The sequence below is a fragment of the Bufo gargarizans genome, chromosome 5 (assembly GCF_014858855.1).
Source record: "Bufo gargarizans isolate SCDJY-AF-19 chromosome 5, ASM1485885v1, whole genome shotgun sequence".
Classification (NCBI taxonomy): domain Eukaryota; kingdom Metazoa; phylum Chordata; class Amphibia; order Anura; family Bufonidae; genus Bufo; species Bufo gargarizans.
This window is the reverse complement of record NC_058084.1, coordinates 394,017,411-394,043,384: the sequence shown is the minus strand read 5'-3', so window position 1 is coordinate 394,043,384 and position 25,974 is coordinate 394,017,411. Positions and strand designations below refer to the sequence as shown.

Sequence of the window (25,974 nt, the reverse complement as noted above, 5' to 3'; positions counted from 1 at the left end):
CATATAATTTATTAATGTACTTGCCTTTTTACTAAAGAAATAGGCAGCTGAACGTGGGCTCTCCTAAACTCTTTTAGAATCACATGTCAGTAGTGTAAATGTGTACGGATTCCACTGTACTGTGAAACGGAGCCGCAGCGACCACTGCTCCTGATCTTGGCGCAGCACTTACCAATGCGCTATGCCAGGATTTAGCTGGGTGGAGCGGGCTCCTTCCTGAGCCTGCTCCGCTCACTTGAAAGCTCTGAATAGCACATTGTTACAGAGTGCTTTCAGGTGTGCAAAGCAGGACCTACATAGCTCTGCTCAGCTGAAAGCTCCCCTGTAACAATGTGCTATTCCGAGCTTCCACGTCAGCGGAGTGGGTTCAGACAGGAGCCTGCTCCAATCAGCTAAATCCTGGCATTGTGCATCGATAAGTGCTCTGCCAGGATTTAGCCAGATCAGGGGGCACAGGCCGGAGAAGTGATTCATGGTGGTGCAAAAATATAGGGATTCTAAAGCACTTATGAGAGCTACAGCTGCCTATTATTCTAACTTACATTTCTAACTTACTGTCAACTTCTGCTGGTAGTTTGGCCCAAGCCAGAAATACCCTTTCAGATTATAAATATATGTCCTGATACTGGTTCTGATCTTTCCTCCAACTAATTTTAGATTGTACCCCTTGTTCCTTTAACTAGAGATAAGCGAACCAGTCAACATTCGTTTCGGGTCCGGTTCGCCAAATGTTTTAAAAAGTTTGGTTTGGGTCAAATCGAAGTTGCTCAAATTACCCTGAATGTTGGCATATAACCCCCTCTAGCCTCCTAGGACTCATCATTTTTAGGAAAACGTGTTATCTCTTTTCATTTATTTGTAATAATTTTTTTAATGTGATGATATTGACACAGTATTCACATACATTTAGGGTCCATACACACATCTGTAGTTCTGGGTCCGCATCCGCTGGGTGCGGACCCATTCATTTCAATGGGGCCGCAAAAGATTGACATTGCTGTTTGCATTCGTAGTTCCAATCTGTGGCCCCGCAAAAAAGATAGAACATGTCCTATTGTTGTCCGCAATCGCAAGCGGACAAGAATAGGCATTTCCATCATAGGGCCGGCCGTGTAAGGTCCGCAAAAAGCAAAATGCACATGGTCGGTATCTGTGTTTCATACACACCATTTTACTGGATTCATCCGAAACACACCCGAAAAGATTTGGTTTAGTTTGCCGTCCATAAAATATCAAAAAACTTGTTCGCTCATCCTTACCTATTTTTTTTACCATATTTAAAGGTATTGATCGTGTCCCCTTTTTCCCTTTCTTTCTCAAGGCTATACAGATTACATTCTTTTAAAGGCTATGTACATCTTTGGGGGCATTTTTTAAAATAATTATTGCATTACTGCATCTTACTGATAAAAATGTTTAGTAAATTAGAGATAAGGGTTATTAGATGACCGGCACAAAGTGAAAGTAAAAAGTACATTTACACAGCTGGACAGTTAACCCTTTGTGATAAAAAGTCTCAATATTTTAATAAAAACTAATAATTTTTTTTTTTTTGGAACAAATTTAGTAAAATGCAATTATAAAAAAATTTGCCTCTGAATCTGTACATAGATTGTAAGTCTCTCCTGATATTTTATGCTTTAGACCCTCCACTATTTTTGTAACCCACTTTTGCAACCATTCCATTTTATCTATATCTTTTTGTAGGTAGGGTCTCCAGAACTCCAGATGTGGTCTCGCGATCTCCCTCTTTCTACTGGTTATACCTCTAGCTATACAGCCAAGCATCCGACTTGCTTTCCCAGCTGCCTGCCCACAATGTTCTCTCATTTTGAAGTGGATATCAGGAACTCTAGATCCTTGTCTTCTGAAGCGTTGGAGCTCCTTATCCCCAAGTACATTATTTTACACATGGACACATTGAACTACAGTTTACATCATTTGGATCATTTATCCAGAGAATCTAAATCTTTTTCCAAATATTCTTTGTAGGTCACCTACAAAAATATTAAATAGAATAGGGCTCAAGACTCTTCTCAGAATGCACACCATTAACAGCAACACTCTGGTGCCTTTTCATCAGCCAACCGCAAACCACTGAACTATCCAGGGATTAAGTGCAATGTTCAATATCTATCAGCCATTTATGTGGCACTGTTTCAGAGGCTTTTCCTGAAGTCCAGGTATGTAATATCTATGGTGCCACCTTTGTCCAGCACTTTTGTGTCAGTAAAAAAAAAATCAATAAGAATAGTTTGATGATCTGCCCTTCGTGAAGCCATGCTGTTTTGGATCCAATAAGTTGCTATCTTCTTTTTCAGGAGGGTTTCCAATATTTTTACTACTACTGAAGTCAAGCAAATACATTTTTATCCCCAAAAAATAGATTATTGGACCAAATGATAACAAAGAGGTGGCCACAAAGGCCACAAATGATCTACAACATCAATATGTGATTCAAAGAAGGTCAAAGTCAAAATGAGTAAAAAAAAAAAAAAAGCCCAATAAAAATGCAACAAGGTCCAGATTGCATGACATTATAGTATCTCCTCCATCATATACTCTCAATACTTCCAGCTATTATACAATATGCCTTCTTCTCACTACTGCCTGTACCTTATCATGTTACACTGCCTCCCTCATGAGTTTTATACTCCCACCTGTCACATGTTTATAGTGGGAGAAGGAGGAGGCAATAAAATGAAATAAAAGTCAATTGAATAACCCTTAAGGAAGACGATGATTATGTAAATTGAGGATGTGCGGATGTACTGGTATTTCTTAAGATAACAAGTAGAAGCAGAATATAATGAACAGTGGTTTCATATTCTGTAAGGGACATGAACCGTGTAAGCTTTGCCTTAGTATTACAAAAACATTTTCTGCATGCTGGATGGAAGGGAGTAGCTGTATAAACAGATAGAGGCTGTGATTTGCAGCTCATGCCTTGGTTTATAAGCAAACAGGATATGATTCTACAATGTTTAACTCAGAGGGAAAAACATAGAAGTTATCATTCTTAAAATAGGGAAAATGTGCACTACATGTATTTATTTAGTAAGTATTTAGTACTAGAGAAAGTTTTTTTTTAATGATTATATTTAGTGATGAGCAAAGCAAGCTTCGGATGCTAAATCTGAAGTTGCTTCATTCAAAACTTCAAATTATTACTGTACGGTACAGTCAAGTATTAAAATATATGGGCTCCGATGAGCTGAAGTTATTTGCAAAGTTGTACGTGACCTTGTTGAATAACTTTGGTAGTTATTATTTTTAAAGTGAAAAAGCACTTTTGAACTTGAAACCAAACTCGGCTTCGGTTCCAACTGATATCTCGGAATCGAAGCAGAGTCCGGTTTTAAGTTCAAAAGTGCGTTTACACTATAAAAATCAACTACCGAAGTTATTCAACAGTCACGCGCAACTATGCAAATAACTAACTTTGGCTCATCGGGGCCCGTAAATTTTAATACTGTATTTAGACAGATCTCCGTACAGTATTAATCCAAATTTTTGAACAAAGCAACTTCGGATGTAGCATCAGAAGCTTGCTTCGCTCATCACGTTTATATTATTTTTATATTTTTGTATACTCTACCATTCTGTCATTATATCCATAAAAACATAATGCATTATATAAAGATAATACTCAAAAATTAGGTCATACCTCATGTACTGTACTGTAAACCAGAAAACTTCAAAATTACTATATTATTGAGGTCTTAGATGTTGTGAAGTTTTTCCTCTACATTTTTTTTTTTTACTTTTAAAATATCAGCTTCCCACTGAATCTGTCAGAGGGCTGCTCTGATGGCACAAATATAAACTTTCCCGACAGCTCATTTTGATAAGAATTGAGAAAGAAATGAGTGTTTATGAGCTGTCAGGAGTTCAGAGATAAGGGCTAAAAATTAAGCAGTCAGAGAGGCTCCCTGAGAGATTCACAGTGGAGCAGAAAACAATGTCTTTAGATACCATTAAAATATGTAATAAAGACCAATTGAAAAAATTTTTTAGCCCAAAATGACAAAAATGCAATGATAAAAAAAAATTGCTCCCAAATGTGTCTGTAGCATTTAAATAGATTATAGGGCTGGGAGGGCTTACAAATGTGGTTGTGATGACTCATCAACTTACTGCACACCGATTTGTGTATAGGCATCTCGATGCTTACAGCTTGGCTTCTAGCTTTGCCTCTCAGTTATCATAAGCAGCTGCTAGCGGAAAATGTGGAAAATAGAAAATATTTATTAGAAAGAATGAGCACCCTAGATGAGGACCCCATAGATAAGCGCCACAGAAGGGACACTATTTAAAGAGGTTTTATAGTATTTATGTAATTAAAGCTTAACACTTCAGGACTAGGCAATTATTTTGGTCTTAGGGACCAAAAAGAAGTTTAGAATTTTTCATCTCACCACTCGGTTACCAACAACTTTTTGCATTATTGCAGCAGTCTTGTTTTGCATTGGATTTGCGTTTTCAATTTTGGGGTACATTTTTATAGAGTTTTTTTTTATTGATTTAATTTTGGAGGGTAAAGCAAAAAAGCTACCATGCAGCCATATTTTCACCACTTTTTTTATGTTGTTCATCACTGACCTATATTTATAGTGCTATGACAATTAACCAGTTCCCGACCGCCCAAAGACTATATATGTCCACTCAGTCAGGACATATCTCTAAATGGACATTTTAAAACATCAGTCCAGAAATCATAGCTTAGGGTACTTTCACACTTGCGGCAGAGGATTCAGGCCAGTTCCATTGCCTGAACTGCCTGCCTGATCAGGCAAACTGTATTCAAACGCATGTCATTTTTCTGACTAATCAGGCATTTTTAAGACTGATCAGGATCCTGATCAGTCAGAAAAATGCATTGCAATACCGGATCCGTTTTTCCGTTGTCATCAGGCAAAACAGATCCGGTATTTATCTTTCCACGTTTTTAAAAGTCTGCGCATGCGCAGACCGGAAGGCCGGATCCAGCATTCCGGTATTTTGAATGCCGGATCCGGCACTAATACATTCCTATGGGGAAAAATGCCGGATCAGGCATTCAGGCAAGTCTTCAGTTTTTTGTTTTCTCTTTTGCCTGATCAGTCAAAATGACTGAACTGAAGACATCCTGATGCATCCTCAACGAATTACTCTCCATTCAGAATGCATGGGGATATGCCTGATCAGTTATTTTCCGGTATGGAGCCCCTGTGACGGAACTCTATGCCGGAAAAGAAAAACGCCAGTGTGAAAGTACCCTTATTTGTGCAGATGCTGAGTGGGGAGCCTGCTGTGTATAGAGTGATAGGGAAGGTATTGATGGTGAAAAACTGTGTAAGATAAAAATATAAGAATAAAAAAAAAACTAAAAAAGTGTTTTATAAAAAAAAGCTTCAAGTGTAAAAAAAAAAAAAAGGCCCTTTCCCCTCATCAAGCCATTCATTTTTGTAAAAAAATAAAAATAAAAAAAAGACATTACGTATTGCCGTGTCTGTAACAACCAGCTATATAAAAACATCACATGATCTACCCTGTCAGATGAAAGCCATAAAAAAGCAATTTTTTGGTTACCTCGCCTACCAAAAAATATCAATCAAAAAGTTGTACAGTCGTGGCCAAAATTTAGAGAATTACATAAATATTGGAAAAGTTGCTGCTTAAGTTTTTATAATAGCAATTTGCATTTACTCCAGAATGTTATGAAGAGTGATCAGATGAATTGCATAGTCCTTCTTTGCCATGAAAATTAACTTAATCCCCAAAAAAACTTTCCATTGCATTTCATTGCTGTCATTAAAGGACCTGCTGAGATCATTTCAGTAATTGTCTTGTTAACTCAGATGAGAATGTTGACCCATCATTATGTTAGGCTGATTGGGTTCAAATGGCAGACTTGACCTGTTAAAAGAAGGGTGATGCTTGAAATCATTGTTCTTCCATTGTTAACCATGGTGACCTGCAAAGAAACGTGTGCATAAAAATGGCTTCACAGGCAAGGATATTGTGGCTACTAAGATTGCACCTCAATCAACAATTTAAAGGATCATCAAGAACTTCAAGGAAAGAGGTTCAATTCTTGTTAAGAAGGCTTCAGGGCGTCCAAGAAAGTCCAGCAAGCGCCAGGATCGTCTCCTAAAGAGGATTTAGCTGTGGGATCGGAGTGCCACCAGTGCAGAGCTTGCTCAGGAATGACAGCAGGCAGGTATGAGCGGATCTGCATGCACAGTGAGGCGAAGACTTTTGGAAGATGGCCTGGTGTCAAGAAGGACAGCAAATAAGCCACTTCTCTCAAAAAAAAAAAAAAAAAAAAACATCAGGGACAGACTGATCTTCTGCAGAAAATATGGTGAATGGACTGCTGAGGACTGGGGCAAAGTCGTATTCTCCGATGAAGCCTCTTTCCGATTGTTTGGGGCATCAGGAAAAAGGCTTGTCCGAAGAAGAAAAGGTTAGCGCTACCATCAGTCCTGTGTCATGCCAACAGTAAAGCATCCTGAGACCATTCATGTGTGGGGTTGCTTCTCATCCAAGGGAGTGGGCTCACTCACAATTTTAGCCCAAAAACACAGCATGAATAAAGAATGGTACCAAAACACCCTCCAACAGCAACGTCTTCCAACAATCCAACAACAGTTTGGTGAAGAACAATGCATTTTCCAGCACGATGGAGCACCGTGCCATAAGGCAAAAGTGATAACTAAGTGGCTCGGGGACCAAAACGTTGACATTTTGGGTCCATGGCCTGGAAACTCCTCAGATCTTAAGCCCATTGAGAACTTGTGGTCAATCCTCAAGAGGCGGGTGGACAAACAAAAACCCACTAATTCTGACAAACTCCAAGAAGTGATTATGAAAGAATGGGTTGCTATCAGTCAGGAATTGGCCCAGAAGTTGATTGAGAGCATGCCCAGTCGAATTGCAGAGGTCCTGAAAAAGAAGGGCCAACACTGCAAATACTGACTCTTTGCACAAATGTCATATAATTGTCAATAAAAGCCTTTGAAACGTATGAAGCGCGTGTAATTATATTTCACTACATCACAGAAACAACTGAAACAAAGATCTAAAAGCAGTTCAGCAGCAAACTTTGTGAAAACTAATATTTGTGTCATTCTCAAAACTTTTGGCCACGACTGTATGTACAGTACCTCAAAATGGCACCAATAAAAAGGTCACCTCATTCCTAAAAAAATAATAAGCCCCTGCACAAGAGCATCACCCAAAAAATAAAAAATATGGCTCTCAAAAAAATTTGATTTTTTTTCAAAAATTCTTTTACTGTAAAACTGAAAAATCACATATATATATATATATATATATATATATATATATTTGGTATCATCAATCACCACTTGCCGTTCATAACAACATGCTCTATGAAAATATGACACAATCTATCCCATCAGGTGAACGCTATAAAAAAAAAAATATATATATATATATATATATAAAAACGATGGCAGACCAGCTATTATTTGGTCACATCGCCCCCAAAAAAATATCAAAAAGTCTTGCGTACCTCAAAATGGTATCAATGAAAACATCAACTTATCGCACAGAAAATGACCCCCCCCCCATCCCCCATATAAGGCATTCCTTAGTAGTAACAGGCCTAAGCCTGTACAAGGCTTCCAGGTCTATTACTGATATATTTCAATGCAGACCTGCAGGTGGCAGAACTGTATTGGAATATACCTATCTATTCAGGAATAAATTTCATTACTGAATAGAAATGGGAATCTGTTAAAAAAAAAAAAAAACATCATAGGCATCGCCATGTCCTAAAACTATTAACACATAAAAGTATGTACCCCATATGGCAAACGGCAAAATTAAGAAAAAAAATCTAACTAGCTGACTTGCCATTTTTTCCATCACTTCTCTTTCCAAAATATTTGAATAAAAAGTGATAAAAAAGTGATAATACCCCAAAATTGTATTGGTGAAAACTACAGATTGTCCCACAAAAAATTAGCCCTTACACAGCACCATATATGCAGTGTTGGACTAAAGTCCCTTGAGCCTACCAGAGTAAATGATTTTGGGGGTCCACCATCTGTGTATATAGGACCCAAGGGCTCTGTTTTATTTAGTGTCAATTACTGGCAGAGCTTGAGTCCACCGGAGGATCCTCTGGTGGGCCAGTCTGACCCTGCATATATGTAAATATATAAAAAATTGCGGGGGTGAGAATATGAAGATAAAAAGAAAAAAAAAATCTATGTTTTCCATTTTTTTCAGTATCAAAACACAAAAAAATACCATATTTTTGGTTTTATAAGATGCACCTGATGATCAAGCAGCAGAGAAGATCAAGCAGGGAGAAGTAAGTATCGGCAGTGGTAGCAGCTCTTCAATCCCAACTCCCCGTGACTCTTGCATACTATGGATACTTATGGAAGCACTCACTAGTATTTGCTTTATAGGCCGCACTGCCATTTTTCCCCAACTTTAGGGGGCGGGGGGGAGTGTGTCTTATAGAGAGGAAAATATGGAATATAAATGTGGTATTGCTGTAATCGTACTGACCCAGAAATCGAAGGTAACAGGGAGTGCCGTAAAAACAATACCTGTAAAACTGTGGTGGAATCTTGTTTTTTCCCCAATCTCACTCCATTTTGGATTTTTTCCAACTTCCCCCTACAGTATATCGTATGGAATATTAAATAGTACAACTTGTCCTGAAAAAAACAAGCCCTCATTTGGCTATGTGAACAGAAAAATAAAAACGTATGGCTCTGGAAAGGCAGGGAGTAGAAAATTGAAAAGAAAAACAAAAATTCCTCTGGGGCTCAATGGGTAAATTTTTGAAAAACACCTGTGTGGTCAAAATTCTTAGTACACCCTTTGGTAAATTCAGTTGTTGACCAGTGCTGTATAAATCACCTAGGCCTTGAATAAACATAGTGCTATTTTTTCTTCTGAACCATGCAGTGTGCCCAAACAGCAGTATGACCACTTATCGGGTGTTGTTGTACTCTTAAAAAGTGTTTTTTCTCCTATTACTACTTCAAAAATTGCGATTAAAGCAGCATTTTATTTAAAGATATAATATATATATATTTTTTTTTAAACAGCCAAATATTTCTAAATTCTATGAAAAGCCTGTGGCGTCAAAGTACTCACTACGCACCTTGAATATGAGGGGTGTAGTTTCCAAAATAAAGTCACTTTTACAGGTTTCCACTCGAGGGTCTCTTTAAATGTGACATGGTGCCCAAGAACCAATCCAGCAAAATGAGCCCTCCAAAAGGCAAATGGTACTCACTTCTGAGCCCTATCGTGTGCCCATACATCAGTTTATGACACATATGGGGTGATACTGAGTCAGGAAAAAATAAAAATAAATATTGAAGTTTTGCTGGTAACCCTTGCTGTGTTAGGCCTCATGCACACGACCGTTTTTTTTGCGTTCCGCAAAAACGGGTTCCATAGTTCCGTGAGCCGTGTCCATAGTGATGGGGACGCTTCAAGTTAGAATATACCACGAACTGTGTACATGACTGCCCGACTGCCCCCTCCTGCCTGGCAGCACCAGATCTCTTACAGGGGGCTGTGATCCGCACAATTAACCCCTCAAGTGCCACACCCGAGGGGTTAATTGTGCCGCTACTGCAGTCCTGGTTGCCATGGTTACTTAGCAATATTAGAAGCATCATACTTACCTGCTGCGCTCTGTGACCGGCCGGGAGCTCCTCCTACTGGTAAGTGACAGGTCTGTGCGGCGCATTGCTTAATGATCTGTCACTTACCAGTAGGAGGAGCCGCACCTGAGGGGTTAATTGTGCGGATCACAGCCCCCTGTAAGAGATCGGGTGCTGCCAGGCAGCACTGGGCAGTCATGTCCACAGTTCGTAGTATATTCTAACTTGAAGCATCCCCATCACCATGGGAACGCCTCTGTGTTAGAATATACTGTCGGATCTGAGTTTTCACTAAGTGAAAACTTAGATCTGAAAAAGCTTTTATGCAGACGGATCTTCGGATCCGTCTGTATGAAAGTAGCCTATGGACACGGATCACGGATGACAATCTTGTGTCAATGGGTCAGTGAAAAAACACGGATGCACACAAGATTGTAATCCGTGATCCGCAGAAAATCACGGAAAACGGAACAACGGACACGGATACACACAACGGTCGTGTGCATGAGGCCTTACAGGAACAAAAATCTACAAAACAAAGGAAGTTAAATTTGACCTCCATTTTTTGTTCCCGTGGAACACCTAAAAGGTTAACAACATTTCTGGAATCAGTTTTGAATAATCTGAGGGCTGTCGTTTTTAAAACGGGGTAATTTATGCATGGTTTCCAATATGTAAGCCCTTGAATTGGTGCTTTAAAAAGTCAGTGACTTTCTTGAAAATTTTAAAAGTTGCCTCTACAATTCTATAAGCTTTCTAAAATCCTAAAAATGTAAATGACATTTACATGATGCCAAAATAAAGTATATGGTGAATGTTAGTAACTATTTTGTGAACTATCAGCTATCTGTCTCAAAAGCAGAGACATTCAGATTTAAAAAACTGCTCATTTGAACAATCAAACCAAATCAACTCAAATTTATCACTAACATAAAGTAAGAAGTTTTCATGAGAAATTGAATTGCTTGGATAAGTAAAAGCATTCCAAAGTTATTACCACATAAAATGACATGTTAGATTTGCAAAATTAAGTTGGTCAGGAAGGAGAAAATTGGCTTGGTCTGGAAGTGGTTAAGAGGATACTCAATGTTTTAATATAGGATTTAAGAAAATATATTTTGCATCATGTTTATTACCGTATATTGTTTTATTACCAATACTTTATTTTTTTCATCCCATGAAGAGACATGCATACATCATTTTAATTTCATTTTTTAATACAATATATTGGAATATTTATATATGCCAGTATATTGTGCTTGTTCATAGAAATATGCATAGGCACAGTATGGGCATTTCACTAGTATGCCCGAACAGTCTTTTACAAGAGAAGCTCCATAGTACTAAGTAGTTGACTTTGCCGGAAAAGTTTGGGTTCGAGTTTGTGCATTTAATAAAGCTTTTGAAAGGCTGCAGGGCACTTAGAAGCCATCACAGCCATGCCTAGTAATGGCATGGCTGTGATTGGCCGGTGCATCATGTGACCCAGCCTCTATACAAGCTGGATCACGTGTAGCACCGCCCATCGGCTCTGAGTGGTGCAGGGACAGGAAGCAGGCAGCTGAAGCGAGGGAAAGTGTTAGGAATCTGGCTATTTGTTTTGTGGGTGACCTATAATGTTTTTTTGTGGGTTCAATACACCAGCTTTGCACCCCTGACACAGGAATATAATAATAAATCTGGCTGTTAATTCTGTGGGTGACCTATAGCGATTTTTTGTGGCTGCAATGCACCATTTTTGTACCTCTGACACAAAAATATATAGTTAATCTGTCTGTTAGTTCGGTGGGTGACATATATACCCATTTTTGGTGTGAAATACAAGTGCACTGCATACGTGACAGGGAAATTAATATAGTTAATCTGTCTGTTAGTTCAGTGGGTGACCTCAAAGAATGGCGGGGTTTCCGTGGGCCATCCACCTAGACCTGCCCCAGAAGTGGAAGAGATTGAGTGCACTAATGCCCAACCACTTATGTTTCAGGATGTGGACATGGGAGGACCATCGCAGGACGTCTCTGATGATGATAAAAAACAGGTGCCAACTGCTGTGTCTTTCTGCCGTGTACAGACCGGCAAGTAGGGCAAGGGTGAAGAGTGGGTGGAAGATGATGTGGAGGATGATGAGGTCCTAGACCCCACATTCTATCAAGGTCATGCGAATGACATGTGCAGTTCAGAGAAAAAGGTGGTGGTCACACAGCGCCAGCTGCACAGCAAAAGAAGGAGCAGGGTGCAAAAGCAGAGTGGCCATCCCCTAGCCAGTACGCTTGCTACTGCCCACCGAACCAAGGGACCGAGCACAGCAAAGCCAGCTCCAAGGAGTTGCCTGGCGTGGCAGTTCTTCAGACAATGTGCTGACGACAAGACGTAAGTGCTTTGCATGCTGTGCAATCAGATAATGAAGCAAGGCATAAATGTTCTAAACCTGAGCACAACCTACATGACCAGGCATCTAAATGCAAAGCACGAGCTGCAGTGGAGTACACAGCTGAAAAACCACAAAAGATCTCAGGCTCCTCTTGCTCCCTCTTCTGCTGCGGTCTCTGCCTATTCCTCACCCTCTGGAGGGACAGTGGCATCTGCCACCCTGCAAACAGAGGATGTGGCAGCAACACCACCACCTCCACCACAGTCACCCAGCATGTCCACACTGTCCCATGGAAGCGTTCAGCTGTCCATCCCCCAAACACTGGAGAGAAAGAGGAACCCACCCACGACCCCTGGCCCTGAATGCCAGCATTTAAAAATTCCTGGCCTTTGAAATGCTGTCATTCCATTTGGAGGAGACAGACTTTTAAAAACCTTATGGCGATAGCTGTCCAACAGTACGTGGTTCCCAGCCGCCACTACTTTTCCAGGCAGCCATACCTGTCCTGCACAACTGGCGGATTCAAAAGTGGCGGATAAAATCAGGTGTGCACTGCGGAACGCTATCTGTGGCAAGGTCCACATAACTACCGATACGTGGACCAGTAAGCACGGGCAGGGACGTTATATCTCCCTAACTGCACACTGCAGTGGTGGCTGGGCCTGAGGCGCATAGCAGTTTGGCTCATGTCCTACCGCCACTGAGGATTGCGGGTAATTTCTCTTTGCCTCCTACTCTGCTTCCTTCTCTACCCCCTCCTCATCCGGTCAGCGTAACACCTTCACCACCAAAGTCAGCACAGCCAGGCTGTTTTGAAACTCATCTGTTTGGGGGGAAAAAATAATAATACTGCGCAGGAGCTGTGGACAGGCATGGAACAACAGACTGATGAGTGGTTGGTGCTGCTGACCCTCAGGCCTGGCCTGGTGGTGTGCGATAATGGGCAAAATCTCGTAGCAGCTCTGGGGCTAGCCGGTTTGACGCACATCCCTTGCCTGGTGCATGTGCTGAATTTGGTGGTGCAGAGGTTCCTGAAAAATTACCCCAATATGTCAGAGCTGCTGCAGAAAGTATGCGCCGTCTGTGCGCGTTTTCGGCATTCTCACTCTGCTGCTGCTCTCCTGTCTGCGCTGCAGCGTGACTTCGGCCTTCCCGCTCACCAACTTGCACATGCTCTACCTTGCACATGCTGGAGAGCCTGTGCGAGCAGCAGCAGGCGATAGTGGAGATTCAGCTGCACCATGCATGGGTGAGACGCTCTGTGGAACAGCTCCACTTCACCACCAATGAGTGGGCCTCAATGCAGGACGTGTGTGCCGTGTTGCGCTGTTTTTAGTACTCCACCAACATGGCCAGTGCTGATGATGACCGCCGAGTTGCCCACATTCTAACCAGTGCTGATTACTGGGTGGCCACCCTGCTGGATCCCCGCTACAAGGAACACTAGCTGTCCTTAATTCCGTCACTGGAGTGTGATCAGAAGATGCGCAAGTACAAGCGCACGCTGGTAGACACACTGCTGATGGCATTCCCACCTGACACTGGGGGCTCAGTGGAAGCACAAGGAGAAGGCAGAGGAGCAGGTAGAAGTCACCAACGCAGCTGGGGCACCGCCAGCACCTCAGAAGGGAGGGTTAGCATGGCCAAAATGTGGAAAAGATTTGTCAGCACGCCACAACAACCAGCACCACCAGCTGATATGGAACGCCTTAGCAGGAGGCAGAATTTCAGCAACATGGTGGAGCAGTGTGTGTGTATATGCCTACACGTACTGACTGATGGGTCTGCCCCATTCAACTTCCGGGTCTCCAAATTGGGCACATGGCCTGAGCTTGCCCTTTACGCCTTGGAGGTGCTCGCCTGCCCTGCAGCAAGTGTATTGTCCAAACGTGTGTTTAGCATGGCAGGGGGGTAATCACAGACAAGCGCAGCTGCCTGTCCACAGCCAACGTGGACAAGTTTACGCTCATTAAAATGAACCAGGCATAGATCCCACAGGACTTGTCTGTACGTTGGGCTGAGTAGACAAGTATACCGGCCGCACCCAGCCATTGTTACACTCCAGCGCACTCTATCTTTGCATTCTATTTTCTATTTCCCAATGTTTTGGGGTCTTCCCAAATTTATATAAAAAAAAAAAATGAATGAAAAAAACAAAAACAGTGTTGGCTACCTCCTCCTCCTTCACTGTCGCTTCCACCTACACCGCCACGTCCACTGCCTTCTCAACCTCCTACTCCACTTTTACCTCCGCCTCCTAGTTCGAAGATTATTATTTAAATTTTTTTTCTATTCTATGTTATTTTAAGCCATTTCCCTATTCACATTTGTTTGCAGGGCATTTTGCGTCATTTTGCTGCCCTCTAGCCCTTACTACGACTATTTTACAACCATTTTAGTGCACCAAAGCTCAGGTCCCCATTGACTTCAATAGGGTCCGGCCAAACCCGGCAAATCCGAACATCCACGGGACTCAACTCTACTAAGGATGCATTGTACAGTAAACCTGGAAAACATCAATGTGGAGCCTTCCTTGCCTATGTGTTCTGGAGAGTTTTTAAGAAGATTGAATAAAGCCTTGAATTTTTTATCCCAAGGCTAGGACTTTTTTCTACATAGCTCCATAATAGCTCCAGTCCCAGCAATGTGGCTTGATCACTACAATCAGAGGGTTAATAGCGAAGAAGGAGCTGTACTCACTTTCTTGACGATATGAAGAAACTTTTATTCAAAGCATAATAGCTTTATCAGTGATTAGTTTTGGCTCGAGCCTTTTACAAACTGCCAGGATATGAGTCTTCTGTGATCATGGAGGTTGTGGTGGGAGTGTGGCTATCTTTCACAGCTTTCCCCCCCAGTATCCATGTGGTCACAGTGGTACTGCCCATGCAATTACCTTAATATATCATGGTGTGCTGACAACCTAACCACCCTGATGTACTATTTTGTGTGAGAGGTGTAAATCACTGTATAATGAAAAGTTATACAACTTCCTACATATATTTTGAGTTTCAGTTCCTCACCATATTCAAGATACAATACAGTGTGTAAATTATGCGCCATCTATCTACTGAGATGGAAACTTGGAGAGCTTATGTAGAAAAGCAAAATCAGATTTTAACTTTAAAAAAAGTTAAGGTGTTGTCCCATGAATAATTTTCTACATTTTCCAAATCACTACGTGGATCTGAATACTTTAATTGCATGTGATTAAAAGTTATTCAATGAAATCTATAGCGCCACCTGCTGTTTGCTCTTTTTCTAATGTCTATATCCACCTCACTGAGGCAGACCCACATGCTCAGCTCCTTCCTTCAACTGCCACCAGTAGGAAATGCCCCTTCAGCTGCCAGCATGAAGATGGTCTAGCAGAGCAACTAGAGCAATAAATGGGGAGATCTCTGGATCCATGTGAGGCACAGGGATGGTTCTAGCTTTGTTAGAAAGATATTGTCATGTATTATATGAGATATGATAAAAAAAATTACAATAAGCCTGGGATAACCCCTTTAAGTACATATAACATTATGCAGTACAAGCTATCTGCATTCAAGTACCTGAATAACACAAATTCCAAGTTTTTGAGAATGGGCAAAGAAGTTGGGTTAAACAGGCTGGAGTAAGCTTGTAGTTCTTCAAGCACTGTTCAACTGGCTCAAACACCCAAATAAGCTCTCCTACCCTAAACTTGACAAATCAGTTTATGCACCAGGAAATATCCTTACTAAAAACTTCCCATCCTTGCAATAGGGTAGAAATTGGAAAAGTCACCTTTGGCAACTATAATGCTCTAGGTTTCATTAAACACACCTATGGTTGAAATGGTAGACCTCATGGATTTGATGGTTGTCTACATTATTTATACCAGGTAGCATACTTCTAACTACAATTACAATACTTCAGATTGCTGATAAAAAATGCAAACAAACAGAACACACCAGTTGTCTGTGCAGGTATTGCTACATCCAGAGCAGTATTGGCACAAAGGGCCAAAGCTTTTGTCATTAGTGCACTCGCATTTGCCACAGATGCAGCTTCCTCTCCCACTGCATATAAGTCCATTAGAATCCATACAGTGTTTCTTTGATGAGGAGCATTGACATCGGTCACCTTCCCAGCCACTGTGACATCTACAATTTCCATTGTTACATTCACCGTTACCTATCATACAAAAAAAAGGACAAACACTGATTAGGGCCACATAAATTCACTAGCATCACAGATTTAAAAAGAAAGTTATCAAAAAGTGAAAATGACAACAAAGTAATTAAAATATATATGTATTATATCTGATTGGTGGGGGTCCGCCTTCCAGCAGCCCCATCGGTCAGCATACCTAAGCATTGCACCAAGCGGCTATGCTTGGTATTGCACCCCAAGTTCATTCACTTAAGTGGAACTAAGTGACCAACAAACATGACATCACTGGCCTAGAAAGAGGCCACTGCATAAGTTTACCTAGCTGATTGGCAGGGGGTTCCATTATTCGGACCCCACCTATCAGATATTGATGACCTATCCCAGGGATAAGTCATCAATACTGAACTCCCAGAAAATTATTATTATTATAAAATGCCTTTAAGGCTACATGCACACGACCATTGTGTGTTTTGCGGTCCACAAATCACGGATCCGCAAAACACGGATGGCGTCCGTGCGCATTCTGCAATTTGCGGAACGGAACGGACAGCCTAATATAACTGCAAAGCGCGGACAATAATAGGACATGTTATATTTTTTTTGCGGGGCCACGGAACGGAGCAACGGTTTCGGACAGCGCACGGAGTGCTGTCCGCATTTTTTGCAGCCCCATTAAAGTGAATGGGGCCGCATCTGAGCTGCCAAAACTGCGGCTCAGATGCGGACCAAAACAACGGCTGTGTGCATGAGGCCTAAAGCAAATGTCCACCACCGAATACAATTTTGTTTTTCTAATCGAAATAAGTCCCAAATTCTTTGCTACACATGATCTGCACACAACTCAATAGCTCTGCACACGATTAACAGGCAGGCAAAGTTATATGCAGATCGTGATGTTGCAGAGCAGTGGGCCAACATGAAGGCACAAGGAACTGAGAACTTGAGTAGAGGGGGAGAGCTTGGGCTCTTCATGGAGACAGGCTTGGAAGAGGCGGACTTGGGCTCCACCAACTGGTAATTACGCACCACTGGGCACTTTGAAGGCTAATTAGCATTTGTAACAAACTTACATTTTCTGCCGATCAAAAACAGTGATATCCCTAACAAACGTACATGATGGTAAATGGAACTAGAATGCATTGGCATTTGTTACATACACTGGAAAGAGGTGACATATTCCCTATCAACATCTATATCTTCAGCTGGTAAGAGCTGGGAAGAAACATGCAGGTGAACGGAAAGCCACGTGTTATCCTATCGATCACTTTCTCTCAGCCTCCTGTCTATAAGTAAAGGAGGGTTATTCTGGCTTCGCTATGGGTCCTATAAATTTGGCACACGTTCAGCTCTAGTGTTTGCTTATTTTTCCCCTTTATATTGTATCGGCAACATTATATTATATGTTGTATTTGTACAGTGATGCTTAAAAGTTTGTTAATCCTTCTGCACTTTCTATGTCTGCATAAATTTGACCTAAAACTACATAACATTTTTACACAAGTCCTAAAAGTAGATACTAAATACAGATAACCAAATCAAACAAATAACCTATATGCCCCATCCAGGGATTCCTTAACTTCTCAAACACATGAATATAAATACACACATAAGCCTGTGGTTGCCACCCCCAGACGAAGGTTCGCTGAAACGCGCGTCGGGGCTGGCGCCATCCTGGAGTGGGCACAGCATGGGTAATTGTTTGTTGTCTATTCGATTATTATGTCATATGTTTTCTGCACTGGCACCTTATTGTTAACCATATTTGTATAGATGGACAGATCCATGAACGTGTTCATCCTCCAGATGATGGCGCTTTTCCCCTGCACCTATGTTCTTTTAATCATGTTTGTGAGATAGCTTTTTGCAATTATGTAATAAAATGATATTAACTTACAAACGGTCTGGAAGTTATTTGTAGGTTTTAAATAAATTATTAAGTCTAATTTTTTTTACTTACTCATTTCTTTGATTTGGTTGTCTTTATCTAATTTTAGGACTAGTGTGAAAATCTGATGACATTTTAGCTCAAATGTATGCAGCTATATAGAAAAATCTAAAGGGTTCACAAACACTGTATATATCAACTGGAACCATTTTTACAGGTTGAGTTATTTATGAACTACTATATTAAGAATGACTACATCATTGACAATTGTAGTGCTTATGGCTTCACCATCCATGGCAAATGCTCTCTTTATAAGGATCTGAATGATTTTTCAAAGTAGACTTTCATAAAGTTTCAAACCACCTACAATATATTCAAATTGGTAGGGACCCCACAGCTAGGACCCCACTGATCTCATAAACACAGGTTCATGGAGAGACAGAGATGTACAGTACAGTCAATTACCACAGGTCCAGAAATGTGTGTCCTCTCTATGACTCCCATTGATTGTAATAGTAAGAAAATATGCATGCATTTCCACTTCTCCACTTCTTTTCTTCTCAGTATCACTGTGCACCCCTGCTGCCAGACCCCCACTGACTTGATTCTTATGACTATTTGCGATAAACATCATAAATGTCAACTGGAAATTCTTAGTAACGTTTCATGATATTTTTTTAAAGCAATACTTTTGACTTTGCAGGATGGCTTACAGAATGATCTGTGTTTCATAAGCCATAAGCATTCCAGGATAAATGATCCTGTTCTAGGGGTGTCTAGGAAAAACATTCCAAATCCAAATGTAATTCAGTGGTGTTTTGAATGGCTCCCCTGCAGAGGAACGTCTGCTTAACATAACAAACACCACAAATCATCTGCAATGCAGCATTTAGCTCTCAAAGTTTATGCCTTTTCACACGCTATGAATAACGTACATGTTCATGGTACACACGAGTTTCAAGCAGAGGGGGTCCTATGAGCTCCAGGCAGATTTAATACTGATCAATGAAGTCTTACAACGCTTCATTTCCTGAGCAAGTGCCTGTTGTAAGCTGTAAACCTAGGTCACAACTAGTATCTGACCCATTACCGGATGAACGTGTTCGTTAAGGTACAAAAACATGATCGTCCCAGGTCAGTCAGACTGTAATAGCCCAAAATTGCTCAGGCAGAATAAGGGGCCGTGCACACAGTTTTTTGACAGCTGAATTTGGCATGAATTCCTGCGCCACCATTCATACAGTCATGGCTTATTGCTGCAACAGTGCCAAGACAGGACAAGTGTCAAATCCACTTTCAGCAGTCAAAAACTTTGTGAACTGCTCCTAAGTTATAAGGAAATGTTAAATGGGGAAGAGTGGCCTAGATGTCCACAGGAGTCTCAACTGCCATGGGCAACAAGGTCACTGATAGATATTTAAAAAAAACTAGTGCAAATAAAATTTGATTCCTCTTAACTATCATATTTTCTGGACTATAAGACTTTATAGATTTTTTAAGCAAGAAACCTCCCCGACTTCCTTGATGATGTAGCAGAGTGCTTATTTGCCCAATCAATGAGAGAAATTTGTGTCTGCATACTTCTCTCTCCCTGAGATCAGTGCAGGCAGTAGAGAAGGGTGAACCATCTCTTTCAACACATGCTGCCAGAGTAGTGTGATAGTAAAAAAATTAAAAAAATCCAGTCGAAGTTGCGGGAAGAACGCTTCGATGAAAGCTCTGTCCTGCAAGGACCTTCCATAATGTCACCGGTGGGTGGGGTTAGATGGGAAGTGCAGGAAAATGAGCTGTACCGTATGTCTATGTGTGTGTGCGTTACAGAAGCTGTGTGTGTGAGAGGGCATGTAGCAGGGCTGTGTGTATGTAACATAGCTGTCTGTGCATGTAGTACAGCTGTTTGTTGTGTACTTGTAGCAGAGCTGTGAGTATGCATGTAGCAGAGCTTTGTAGCAGTGCTGTGTGTAAGTTACTGAAATTGTCCCAGCCATTTATTAAGCCCCCTGGGAAGCTTTAATAAGAAAACATTTTTCTCCGTTTTTTTGTTGCCTAAACCTGGCTGTCTTATAGTACATTTTCCTACTACACAGAACGCTTCACTGTCCATATCACTGTGCATATCAGAGACATTCCTCCTCTCATCAAACTAAAATTCTCAACATTTCTTTTAGCATGTTTTGGATTGTAGTTTCACAGTAGCATTTACCTGTGTGAACTACACCCACTTCACCATTCGAACCTGCGACACTATTAGGCAACGTACTTTTTGAGGCTTTTTTTTATTATTTTTATTATTATATAAATTAGCTGGAGTACTATGTTTGCAGACCAGGAAAAAAAAAAAAAACTTTGATTGCCACTGAATTCCATTTAGGTTTCAACAATTTTGGTCATGGTTCTGTTTGAGGGTTTATTCCACGAAAAGCATTTTTTTCCTATCTAGAGTATAAGTTAAAAATATATAATTGTTGGGGACCTCATTGCCACTGATGAATACAGGGTCCCAACCTGAAGTTTAAATGAAGTGGTGGCCAAGAATGTGCCTGCTGCTTTATTGAATGTCTATGGGACTAAAGGAGATACAGCAGCCGAGTACTGTACTCGACTACCTCCATCAGTCCTATATTTGAAGTGCAAGTACACATGTGAGACCACCGCTTGGGAGACTAGTGGACTAAAGCCATGTAGGTGGGAACATAGCCCACAATAAGGCCAAGCTACTTACCAGAACATAGTTTTCCCAGGTTGTATGGGCAGGAAAAATTGTCCATTTCACAGTATTTCCCATATATTTTCCCCAGTTTGGTTTTAGAGCAGTAGCATTTTCCACATAGACACGTTCCTCTTCCACTACATTCAGAATCAGATGGGGACTGATTACAGTTTTCAGACTGAGACTCCTTCTCTCCCGAGCTGCAGTTGCTGTCTGTGCATGGAACTCCTGGGCAGTCTGGATGGACCTCGGTGACACACTTGTCCTTATGCCTTAGTGGATTGTTACACTGACATGTGCAACTTCGGTGGATCTTTATTTTAGCAGTTTCATTGAAACCAATAGGTTTAAGTATGATGTAGTTATGTCCTCCTTCTACATCACAAGAGTCCATAGTAACGGATACATTAAAAAGAACCTAAACAACAACAAAAAACACTGACATTAAATGAAGCCACTGTACCAGTTGAGGACTAACATACATCCTAACAAAGATGACTGTATCTCCTGCTAATTCCTCCGCTCAGTCCTGGCTTATGACTAATATAGCTTTACGATTGTGGAGAAAACTTCCCAAATGAAACAGAAAACTAAAATATAGAAAACCCTTTTTGCAGAATCTATCCCAGACACAAAACATAATGCAACAATGACTTTCAGGTCAGGTCTGTGCAATAAGACATGTCTCCTTGGAACATTTAATTATTCTGGGAACTGAGGAGTGCAGTGCATTTAGGCAATAGAGGCTGCAGCTCGCTGTACAGGGAGGCCATAGACCATATGCGAGATATGTAGGACCTCCTTAAAAAATAAATAAAAAAAAACACACTATTATGAACTGCTAACACCTTACTTGGCTAGTGAGAAAGAACATACCATCCCGCATAAGCCCTCTACTTAGCCACACTCTGTCCTTTTGGCAGCACAGCAAATAAAGATTTAAACTTAAGCCATTCTGTTTTATTATATCGCTCATTCAGTTCCTCGGTCTTCGCTTTGGCAGGGAAATTTGGACATACAATAAAACCTGTCAAATGACGTTAATCGACCAGTAAAGACAAATGCAAAACTGCGTTTGCAATTAAACTTGAAGAAGATCTGCTAGAAGAATTGTATAAAAGGACCTCACATTCGCAACGTCTTATTCCTGTGCAGAGATATGATTGCTTGAAGTAACTGGCCCAAAGCCCAGGTTCTCATCACTGCAAGGTCCTGATGAGAACATTTCCTGTTCTGCATTCTGTTAGGTAACGTGTGTGGATACAAATCACCATCTGTATCAATGTGCACTTCTTACCTGGTGGGAAGATTGATATGGTTGGTGATCTGAATCCGCACAAGCTCTCCATGGCAGTACTATAATGACTAAGCACATCGGGACATATTTAAAAAAAGGTTTAAATTTTGCACTACATTTCCACCACTGAATTATTATGACGTGTGCGCCAAAGTAAGTTCTGATATTTCTGTGTACAATGTTCATTAAAGGGGCTCTCCTGGCTTTTTGCAAAGTCTCATTCACTACTATGCAGTTGAACAGGAAGGCTAGGGAAGACATCCAGTTGGGACCGAAGCAGAAGAGCCCGCAGCCTTGCGAGTGGAAGGGGGCAGAAGAAAGGACACGCGTTGTAAAAAAGCCTGGAGAACCCCTTTAATATATTTTTACATACTGGCAAACACCCACCCCAAAGGCAAATGACTGAGAGGTCATACAAATATTTTGCCACATTTTTTAAGCAACTCATAAAAAAATGTGTCCTAAACGTTGCAGCAATATAACTGGTGATTGTAACTTTTTCCATCACACATACCTGGCATTGGGTATTAGTGCTATGTTAATCAAACTCAAATGAATAGACTTTGATCCGAATTTCAGGAAAAATTTCATTCGTCGCAAAGCAGATTTTCCTTGCGCTTTGTGGTAATGAATCAATTTTCCCTGAAATGGTGGGGGGGGGAAAACATACTCACCTTATCCATTTCCGCAAGAAGAGGCCGCCACGGCCATCTTGATTGAAGATAATGGGCAAAATCTTGCGTGCGGTGATGTATGACATCACCACACTGGGCAGCGTGATGCCGTTATCACGTCACAGCGTGACATCTCGCACAGTGTCTTCCATCAAGATGGCTGCCGCGGCCTCTACACGATCAATGTTAAGGTTAGATGCCTTAAATCAACAATGAACGAGGCATCCGAAGGGTTCAGTAACAGGGGACGGCACAATCACCATTCTCTGTTATTGTGCCCACTATATACAAAGAAATGCGCTTCGTGAAGAAGTAATTAGTCACAAAGCAAATTTTTTTGTAAAATTTGGCGAAGCAGCTTAATAGAATTTTTGATAACTTCCCTTAACACTATTGGGTATCATCATCCAACACTGCAACAAAATAGTAAGAAAGTTGTATGTGCTTCATCAATACATTTTGTGCATGTTCTGTATATGAATAACTACAAGAATTGCACATCACATAATAGTAAAACATTGGGTTGGGCCGTCCAAATGAGGACATCTAAGACTACTGCTCCACTTTTCAATTTGGAGAGGGATTATAGGTGTCATTAAACTGTTGTCCATCACTCGACAGCCGTCAAGCAGTTTGAAGTAGTTTGAAGCCATCTGGTGTAAAGTCTGCTCCAGAGCAACTAGAATTTACTAATATATTGGGTGTGCAATAGTGTGCATGTGTGTACATACACAAACATATAGATTTACCTTTTTTTTTTAAAACCTTTTGGCCCCTTGCAGACGAGCGTTCCTCCCGCAGTGAGTCCGCAATGCAGCTCCCGGCCTGACCTCCCTGCGCTGCCGGGGGTCACATAGCATTATATTGATTTATGATACTATGTAACCCTTACAGTTCTGTAATGTATTGGATAACACTGGCATAATGCTGCCAGTGTAATACAATACATTCCAGAACTGTAAGGGTTACATAGCATCATAAATCAATATAATGCTATGTGAATCAGGTCAGTGCTGGGAGGTCAGGACAGGTGCTGTGATCTGTGATGCGGACTCGCTGAGGGAGGAACGCTCGTCTTAATATATCCCGAGATGAGTGGTGCAAGACGCTACATGCCTATATGTGGCCACATAGAGGTTGTGATGTGAGTTGCAGCTTGTTGAGTGTTTTCCTAGCATGTTGCGATAACGTACTGAATTTATATTGGAGAGAAATTAGTGAGGTAAGGGCGGAAATATCTGTACATACAGTATAAATATACAGAAAGAGAAGGAGGTGAGTAGGCTGATGTAAAACGCTATTGAATTTGATCATTACCTACACATGATGAACAATGATATACACTACTGGATGTACATCTCACAAGTCTTTAGGGACAGACTGTCAGAGGCCCTGGACTGCCGCCACCAAGAATGTGGCATCTTAACCCATGTGGGCTTAGCCAGGCTGCCATTTGGAAAAAACTACATCAGAAATGTATGAAAAGTAGTATTAACACCCCTCCCCTAAAAAAATAATAATCATGCTGTCCGCCCACAATGACCGGATACCATGTTTCAGCTATACTATCTGTGCTAATTGATTTTACTATCTTACATGACCACACTAAATTCAGCAACTAAACAGTCCTTATAGAGGTATTCCGGTTATGTAAAGTTATCTCCTATTCAACGGATAAGGGATAACTATTAGATCTGCAGAGACCCCACTAATCTACAGAATGTGGACCCCATGGAGTCCCCGAAATGAATGGAGTAGCCAGTCAGGCATGCACAGGACCACTCCATTCTTTTCTATGGGAGTTCAAGAGATAGCCTTGTACAGCACTTGGCTATATCTGGAACTCCTTTAGAAATAAATGGAGAAGCCGAGTGCATGCACAACCAGCTGCTCCATTCGTTTTGGGGGGGTCCACAGGGTACAGGGTCTCGTTCCCGGGATCAGTCGGGGTACTACCGCTGTAGATAGGGGAAAACTATACATAACCAGAATACCCCTTTAACTCAGTATTGAACTGTATGGTTATTTAAGCCCCTCCCCGACTGATCCTAGCCTGAGCAATAGGTTTGCTAGTTTTTGTTGTGTTTGGATTGGCCCTGGCTTACCTTAGACTTTGCTTGGATTATTGTATTACATTAACTCTGCCAGTCCTGACCTTTAGCTTAAAGGGGTTCTCTGGGAATTAAGAAAATAAAATTACTGAAAATACTTAAATATTACTTTGTTATAACTATATCCCAAATACCTTTATATTAGTTATAATGTCTTGTTTTGTCTGGGGAGCAATCATCAGGGGAAATAAAATGGCAGCCGTCCTATTAGTACACAGAAAACCTGTCCTAATCACACAGTTACTGATGACAAGTTACTTTAGAACACTGAGCTAAAGAGCTGCCCCAGCCTCCTCTCTGCTCTTCTTGTCAGAGATTATGATCCTGAATACAGCTGATAAGAACTTTAGCTGAATCTCTGGAGTTAATAAGGAGACACAGGGAGGAGGGTGGGGATGTGGCTAATGAGCAGCAACACTTGTATGCAGTCTCCATTACCACAGTCTGTCCCGTCCATCCTCTCTGTACTTAATGTCTCCTCATGAACTCCATTCTTACAGAGATTGAGCTAAAGCTGTCTATCACCTGTATTCAGGATTATAATCCCTGACAAGCAGAGCAGGGAGAGGATGGGGCAGCTCTTTAGTTCAGTGTTCTGAAGCAATTTGTCCTACAAATAGATTAGGACAGGTTTTCTGTGTACTAATAGGAAGGTGGCCATCTTATTTCTCCTAATGATTGCTCCATAGACAAAACAAGCCATTATACCTAATGAAAAGTATTTGGAAATATATGTATAATAAAGTAATGTTTAAGTGTTTTCATTTTCTTAATTCCTGGAGAACCTCTTTAATAGACAACAAATCCTGTCTCCTGATTTTACTACTGTGAACTGGTTTCTACTCTCATCAGCCGTTGCTCATGGATTTAATACCAAAGCTGACCTCTATCCATGTCAACTCAGAAGATCCACCATGCAGGTAGACCATGTTTCAATATATTCCTTAAAAAGCAACTAACAATAGGCCACTTCATTCCTGCTCCCTGTAATAAAGCGCACACACACTGTGTGTATCATGTTTTAGAGAAGTCCTTAATAACAGATGACAACCCAATATTTCTGGTGTTCAGCATTTCACTGTGCAGGGACTCCTAAAACGACCTTCAGAACATTTGCTCACGCTGGAGCTGTGACACGGTCA

General features: G+C 41.1%; 1 protein-coding gene across 1 annotated transcript in view; it reads right to left on the bottom strand.

Annotated features, from left to right (window-relative positions):
- Positions 1 to 25,974, bottom strand: part of ITGB8 (integrin subunit beta 8) — a 141,832-nt gene that overhangs the window by 7,479 nt on the left and 108,379 nt on the right. The window contains exons 10-11 of the mRNA XM_044293186.1: positions 20,763 to 21,168; positions 15,954 to 16,176 (exon numbers count right to left, since the gene is read on the bottom strand). Coding sequence (XP_044149121.1) covers positions 15,954 to 16,176; positions 20,763 to 21,168 — 629 coding nt within the window. The remainder of the gene's footprint in view (positions 1 to 15,953; positions 16,177 to 20,762; positions 21,169 to 25,974) is intronic.